Here is an 8,304-nt window from a genome sequence, read left to right on the forward strand (position 1 = left end):
TAAACGTAAAGAATATTTCTTGCTACACTCTGTGACTCTAATGCCGATCTTTAATTTGACAAAACTGGAATTGGAAGAGTGGAAAATGAGAGACAGAAAAAGAGAGAAAGACAAAGAAAGGAAGGGAGAGCAGGATGTTAGTCGAACAGTGAGGTTGAATGAGAGGCTGGTTTAGAGCGCCCCCCTGTGGCTACCTGAAGTTATAACAGGAGGAGCAGGATCGGCTTTCACTACAATATGAAAAAGGAAAAATAAAACGAATTCAAACTGATTCTCTGCGGATTAATCATTTTTTTCTAAAGAACAATTAATGTATGCATTGTAAAAAAAAAAAGAAAAAAAAGACACCATATCGACAATAATAGCAATCTTACAAGTAACAACTTTTTAACTAATAGATGCTGGTTTGCAGTTGAATACGATTCTGCTTTGCTGATCACATCACCCACAGACACTCACACAGAGAAGAAGTCCGACCCCACACTCACCTCCACTAGGAAGGGCCAAGTAAGGATTCAAGCAGGACATGTAAGAATTGGATGGATCGAGGGGGGCAGGAAGGGGAGGGTAAACGAGGTAAGATTAAAAACATATGTGAACAATTAATGTATGCATTGTAAAAAAAAAGGAAAAAAAGACACCATATCGACAATAATAGCAATCTTACAAGTAACAACTTTTTAACTAATAGATGCTGGTTTGCAGTTGAATACGATTCTGCTTTGCTGATCACATCACCCACAGACACTCACACAGAGAAGAAGTCCGACCCCACACTCACCTCCACTAGGAAGGGCCAAGTAAGGATTCAAGCAGGACATGTAAGAATTGGATGGATCGAGGGGGGCAGGAAGGGGAGGGTAAACGAGGTAAGATTAAAAACATATGTGAGTTGGGGGACTGGCGAGGACAGGTTTCAATAAGGTGGGCTGAGGCAGTTTTAGTAGCACCCTGCTATGGAAGTTTGCGCTCCCCTTAAGCAGACTGACCCCAGACACCACCCTGTTTTTCTCTCTGGACAGCGGAGTAAGTGTGAGCGCAGGGCGAGACTTCTTCTCTTTACATGCGTGTTGAATGTATGGCCCTAAAGCGGGCAGGGGTGGACCTCGTTTACGCTCCAAATGTGAATGTGTGAGTATGTGTATGTATGTATGTGTGTCTGTGTGGATGCATGTGTGTGTGTGTGTGATCAGCAGCACCTGTTACATGCACATATAGGTACCCTACGCGTCATTTAGACAGCACTAGTAGACTGAGACACAGTTACTCCCCATCACTGATACTCTAAACTCTACCAAGAAAAGCAGGAGGAGAACAAGTGGAGAGACAGAAAGAAATAAAAGAGGGCAATAGAAAGAAGGGGTGAGTTTAAGCGCGCTCTCCGCGGATGCGGCGTGCCAGCTGGATGTCTTTGGGCATGATGGTGACACGCTTAGCATGGATGGCACACAGGTTAGTGTCTTCAAACAGACCGACCAGGTATGCCTCACTGGCCTCCTGCAAGAATACACACAAAAATCGGTCAGTTAATTAGGCAAAAACCTACGAAATCAAAATTCAACTCTTCAAACAGGAATGTGTGTAAAAAAGTTCAACATTTAAGAAATACAAAAAACAAGACCAAATATATAATATTTAGAATTACATTTTATTTTTGGTAATTTAAAGTGGTAATTTAAGTTTTTTGTCATTTTTTTTTTTTAGCTTTTGTTTGAATATGTTTATATAGTTTTTAACAAAATTTTAGTTTAACTATATATAAATTTGTTTATTATAAATAAAGTTTATCAAATCAAAATCAAACTTCAATTAGTGTTGATTTTATTTCCACTAATGAAAATGTATTTTATGGTTTTAGTTTTAGTTAGCTATAATAACCCTGATACACCTGCAGTGCCCCAATGGCGGCGCTCTGGAAACGCAGATCAGTTTTGAAGTCCTGGGCAATCTCTCGAACCAGACGCTGGAATGGCAGCTTACGGATCAGCAGCTCAGTGGACTTCTGATACCGACGAATCTCACGCAAAGCCACAGTACCGGGCCTGCAGACAAGAAAGATGCTTAATGCAGGGGTCCTCGCCACTTTTTCTTTGCTGTGTACAATTGCAAGTCTATTGAATATCACCTGTAGCGGTGAGGTTTCTTGACTCCTCCAGTCGAGGGAGCGCTCTTGCGGGCAGCTTTGGTAGCCAGCTGCTTACGAGGAGCTTTTCCTCCGGTGGACTTACGAGCAGTCTGCTTAGTACGGGCCATTGTTAGTCAATATCACCTGAGAGAAAAGAAAACACTGAGTATTTTAGAACACAGTTAAATCATGGTCAGATTATGACATACAAGGCAGGAATGTAAATCCACTCTAGGAGTAAGTTAACATGTTTAATAGTGCTTTCTCCTAGCTGTGTAATATGAAGCACAGTGTCTTGTGCACAGGCAGACTAAGATATAAAAGTGAGTAAATCTCTACTATAAATAGCGTCTCTAGTTTTACACTTGTTTTGGAATTTAACTCCCTGCCCCATATATGCTATTTCAGGCCACTTCCTCCAGCACTTCACATTAAACCCAATAAATAAAAGTAACCACTCAGCGTGGACTAAGACAGCCTTTCAACCAATCACAGACGACTGTAAAACAACAACAAACCAGTGGCCAGTATAGTTTGAAGAGCGGAATAAACTAGCCAATCACAGGCCGTTCTGCCAGTTGTGGGGGCAGATCAGCTTGTCTAAGCCCCGCCCTAAACCGCAAGATTATGGCTGCAATTTGAACGGCAACTGGAGAGAGTCCGTGCATTGAGGCACAGGGGAGGACGTAAACTTTGAAATAAAATTAAAAATCTAATGCATACAACGCAAAAACCATAACACAATACGGTAGCAGGCATCCTTGGGTAACTAAATAATCGCTTAGAAGGAAAATCTAACGCGAATTTACGCCGTTTGACCGAAGTAAATGGAGACATACGAAAGTGGGCCGGATTTCAGCGTGTCCTCCGACACGAAAAGGAGAGCCTATTTCTCTCGCGTCTCGCCATCGGCTTTCTCATTTTCAGACGATGGGATTTTAACGTTTTAACGCTTAGAATAAACATTATTCCGCAGGAAAGTTTCACAAAGCTGTTGAAAAGTATTTCAGAGAGGAGACAGTGATGCATTGGGGCACTTACCTCAGGTGAACGTGTTTTATTTCGCGCGGTGAAATATGTGCTCGGCTTGTCTGGCAGTGTCAGTATTTACTATCTCACACACAATGGGAGCAGGGCGGCCAGAGCCAAAATGGCCGCGATGTCAATCATTTTCTCCCAGAATGCACCTCAATAAAACGAACACAAAATTGCCTATTTTTACAGTACCAGTTGCGTTCTGAATTTGCTTTTCCATTACGAATTTCCTTGGCTTAAAGCCAAATGTAACAATTGATTAATATTAAGTATTAGAAGTACCATGTTTCAGATGGGGTTTTACTGCAATCCCTTTGTTTTTCTGTTTGTTCCAAGGTGGTCATCAGGTTTAGAGGAGACAGGCTAATGGGTTCATCCACTGCTGGTTATATAATAATAATGATGATTTATTTTATTTTTTATTATGGATCTTAAACATTTTTTCCTGTTAATTTGTCAGTTTACTTCTTTACAAAAAAATAGCTTTAATTTAACAATGAACCCCTCAATTTAAGGTATTTTAAGTTCATATACTATTATTTTATACAGATACAGAATTGTTTTGTGGCCCTAATGTATCCTTCAGACATCATCTGGTTTTTATGTATCTGAGTGTTGGCAATAGATGATCCGAGATCAGTCATACAATGTTTTACTTATTTCAGGCTGACATTCAAAACCACCCTCCAGCCATGCAGGAATTCTATCTTTACCAAAGACTGCACTCCTCTCCCTCACGCTTGCTATCTTTAAGGCTTCAGGCTTCATTTCAGGAAGGATGTGCCATTTTCTTTGTACCAAAACACATTGTTTATTTTTATATGCCTCATAGTAGTTGCATATGTGTAGAAGCACTCAGCACGCACACTCAGTTCTGCATTTAGACTACAAAATCTGGCAGGACTGTAATATGATGTAAAGTGTTGAGTGATTGTCTCAAGAGTCCTGAAAGCTTTTAGTTAAGGATCAGGGAGTCTCCGAGCCTAAAAGTGCTTTGAAGTCTTTAATGTGACACACTCTCTAATTCATGTATAAATTGGGTAATGCACCAGATGCATTTAAAGATTAGCAATGGTTGCTCTGTAGAAGTACTGCTTGAAGTCCAGTGTGAAGTTTCCGAAGTCAGTGATGATTTGGGGTGCTGTGACGTCTGCTGGTGTTGGTCCATTGTGTTTTATTAAGTCCAAAGTCAATGCAGCCGTCTACCAAGATATTTTGGAGCACTTTATGCTTCTATCTGCTGACAAGCTTTATGGAGATGCTGATTTCCTTTTCCAGCAGGACTTTAGCACCTGCCAACCAGGTGGTTTGCTGACCATTATATTACTTTGCTTGATTCGCTAGCCAACATGCCTGACCTGAACCCCATATGGAATCCATGGGATATTTTCAAGAGAAAGATGAGAAACAGTTGATCCAACAGACGAGCTGAAGGCTCAATTGTAGGAGCCCCGACCAAGTATTGACTGCATAAATGAACATACTTTAAAGAACTTGAACTTTTCTGTTTTGCAAATCCTTTTTTTGATTGATCTTAGGAAATATTCTAATATTTTGAGATACTGGATTTTTGACTTTCATGAGCTGTAAGCTCTAATCATCAAAATTAAAACAAAAACTATTGAAATGTTTGACTTTACATGTAATGAATCTAGAATATATGAAAGTTTCACTTTTTGAAATAACGATATTTCCACGATATTCAAAATTTTTTAGATGCACCTGTATATACCCACACTTAATGGCTGTAAGTGGTGGGCTGCAAGAAATGCCTTACAAATGTAGGTGATGTGAAAGAATTGAAAGAATGTATTAAGGTGTTGCGGTTTCACAGCGATATACTGTTCACTTATATTCTTCAAAACCTAGTTTACATTCTAATCATACATAAACACTACTACCATAAGTGCAGATGTCCACCTCTTATTATTGTGAGATTAATTACAACATGAGATGCCCTCTATGAAGCTTCATGTACAAGGGAAATACAGATAGTAATACTGCTAATTCAGCAGTTTTATTGCAGCATTTTTTGTTCCACTTGGTTGTAAGCTTCTCATGGGAATGTCATGGGAATAAGGCTCTTCTAAGGTTCTTCTTGGTACCAGCTGCAGTGCCTTTTACAAACACCAGAGAGCACTGTCCTGATAAAATCAAGCAGAGCATCTGATCAGGTAAAGAGGAGAAACTCTAATGGATCCCATCATTAAAACTGCTGTGCTGTTGGAAAGGTCAGATACACCAGTTTAATTTCTAAAATGTCTCTGAAAAAGCAGCCTTCTCTGTGTCGGATGGACATATTTTCCATATTAACATGTATTGTATTTTTTCCTCATTTCCAAAACAGATGTTTATGAGTTTTAAGAATATTAGCACACCTCTTATTTGAAACATAATTTATATGTGACCTTAAAGTACTGATGTGTAATTTTAGTTATAATGTATGAACATATATACATATAATACGTTTATACCTGACTAAACAAAAAGTACACATAGCCTACATAACTGTAAGCGAAGTTTATTTGTGATGTGAATATGGTGTTTAGAGTTTCTGCCCAACATTTATCATATACAGCATTAGAATTATATAATATTTGCGGCTATAAGGCAAACAACAATCCAGCCTAATCCTCCACCCACACCCATCGCCTGTGTGCTCCGAAAGGTCAGCCAGGTATCACAGCAAGGTGAGACTCAGTGTGAAAACAGTTACTGCCCATATGTCCTCATCTCCACACATAACACTTTTTCCAACCCCACAGTTCTGGACCAGGTTTTTTCCAAATCCTCCGATGTGGCTTTTAAGAGCATTTACCTATTTACTATGGTTTTGAAGCAAATCCCAACCCAGTCACATTCTAAACTGACAGTGTCTCTGGAAAAGCTTGTTGTTGGGCAGCATGATAATGCTGAGTTACTAGCAAATAGCAACTTTGGACTGCTGAAAAGATTCAACAATGACCATATTTATGAGCATGGTCAGCAGCTATAGCTCAGTATGGTATGGCAGCTGCTCTATTTGGGCTCGCAGAGCACTCTAGTGTGGTAAAAACTGAACAAAACCTCACCACCGCTATACAGCCAAAACAATTTCTCATCCCTGGCAGCTATTTATTAACATAACGCCCGTTCAACACAAAATTTAAATTGCATTTAAATGTGGAATTTGCTATAAATTGCACTAATTGCAATGTAGAAACTGAATGGCAGTCCATTGTTTATGTATGCATGAATTCAAATCCTTTCTACTTTAAATGACGACACAATTAGACAGTATTTAGGGAGGTGGTAGCATAATGATATGGACCAGGAACACGAAGACAGAGGTTAGAGAGTTGATGGCAAGAGAAGAGAGCTGGCTCTTTGTGCCCTTGAGCCAAACACTTTGCTCTATGTTATTCCAGCGAGGGGACTGTCCCTGCAATTAGTGCACTGTAAGAAGCTTTGGATTAAAAGCATCTGCTAAATGGCAAAGATAAGTAAGAAAACCCCCAGCAGCATTCATGTTGGTTTCTATCTTGCCTGCCAGCATTCATATTTTAAAAACACAAAGCTTTGTTCTTATAGTCTCACAGCTAAACACTGGGGTTGCAGAGACTCAGTTGTGGATTGTGTCCTTAGTTTGTAGACAGAGTCTGGTATTCTCAAATTACTACTGCGTATGTAGGCAAATTAGCTTTTTATGATGTCTAATCTATGCTAATCTATGGTGTGTATAAAGCACAAAGCGTTTGACCTGTGTGTGCTTCCATTTCCATGGCAGTGCTAAACTAACACCTTCTATTGGATTGACTGTGAGTCTATACCTTGATTTTACATGAAAATATGTCTTTACTGCAGGGTTATTAACTAAAACTAAAACCAGAAAAAATTAAATACATTAAACGTTAACTGAGATAAAATAAAAAAAACAAACAAACTAAAACTTAACTTAAAAACTATAATAGTATCTCACTGATAACACTTATGAATAGCAATTAGTCATTGTCATGTCTCTTTTCAAAGTTAAACTGATGGGATGAAATGAATATCAATTAAATGTCAATAATCCTAATATTCTATAGTTACACACACATGCAACACAAACAATTAGAGTCATAAAATTTCTTCATGCTTAATTAATTTTGTTAATAGAATTGAGCATTCTAGCCTGACAGAATACTTGTAATCCTCATGACATTCTCATGAGATTGTCTTTTGTAGGCTTAAATGATTCAAGACATGATTAAATACAAATTATATTCTTAATACTATAAAATCATAAAAATTTTCTTCCCCTTTTACGCTTCTGCACACGGGTCCACTTCCTTTCAACCCCGTTTCTGCTAATGGCCTGATTTGGTACTCCAGCAGAGTAAACCGACTCTATATTTAACTTCGCATTACTGTAACCTCTGTAGCAGGCTATAGGTGAATCTCAGTTGCAGTTACCACTAAAGTAAACATATAGATTAGCACATGCTAACTCAGCATTCAACCCAGTTGATCCTCCTTTTAGATTGTATTTAGAAAATTCCCAATAAGTAATTTAATTAGTGCAATAGCTATAGGAGAACAAATGCAGTCCAGACATGTACCAGTCTCAGTGCCTTGAGAAATGCCTGTGTTGTAACATTTAAAATTCAATTTATATCTCAAACACATGAACTTAATCAAACCAATATGCAACCTTTTGTTGAACACTGGTCCTCACTATTCTGCATATGCTCCAAATATGAGAAAATAAAAAAGAAAACAATCTGCAGATCAGAGTCATTTTAAGTAAATGTGTGTATGTACTATTGCTGAGTGTTAATGATATTGTTGTTTTCAGAGGGCTCTGTGAATATTTGCTGCAACATTTGGAACATTCCCAGCATAGATTTTAGAGCATCCCTGAACATTCTCAGCAAATGAGTGGCCTCTATGTAATTTATGTATTTAATGCGACTTAAAAATGAACAGGATGCAGTGAAACTCTGTGATTTTGAGTGTAAAATTTGGATGATATTTCAAAATGGAGTCATGATAAAAGATATACACAAATTTTCAAAAGTCTGGGGTCTGAATCTCTATAGATATAACAATAGATAGATAGAATGACAGCTAGAAAGATAGAACAATAGAATGGTGGAGCGAATGATAAATGACAGAACAATAGA

The 8,304-nt window shown here is 38.4% G+C and overlaps 1 protein-coding gene across 1 annotated transcript; it reads right to left on the reverse strand.

The window, feature by feature from the left end:
* Nucleotides 1-659: 659 nt before the first annotated feature.
* LOC107700240 (histone H3.3) lies at nt 660-3,292 on the reverse strand. The gene is made up of 4 exons (XM_016501829.1): nt 3,167-3,292; nt 2,126-2,269; nt 1,889-2,042; nt 660-1,497 (listed from the first exon to the last, which is right to left on the reverse strand). Exons 2-4 carry the CDS (start codon nt 2,251-2,253, stop codon nt 1,369-1,371), a joined length of 411 nt encoding a protein of 136 aa, XP_016357315.1. The 5' UTR covers nt 2,254-2,269; nt 3,167-3,292; the 3' UTR covers nt 660-1,368.
* Nucleotides 3,293-8,304: the final 5,012 nt, after the last annotated feature.

The sequence above is a fragment of the Sinocyclocheilus anshuiensis genome, unplaced genomic scaffold (genome assembly GCF_001515605.1).
Source record: "Sinocyclocheilus anshuiensis isolate Anshui unplaced genomic scaffold, SAMN03320099.WGS_v1.1 scaffold1236, whole genome shotgun sequence".
Taxonomy (NCBI): Eukaryota; Metazoa; Chordata; class Actinopteri; order Cypriniformes; family Cyprinidae; genus Sinocyclocheilus; species Sinocyclocheilus anshuiensis.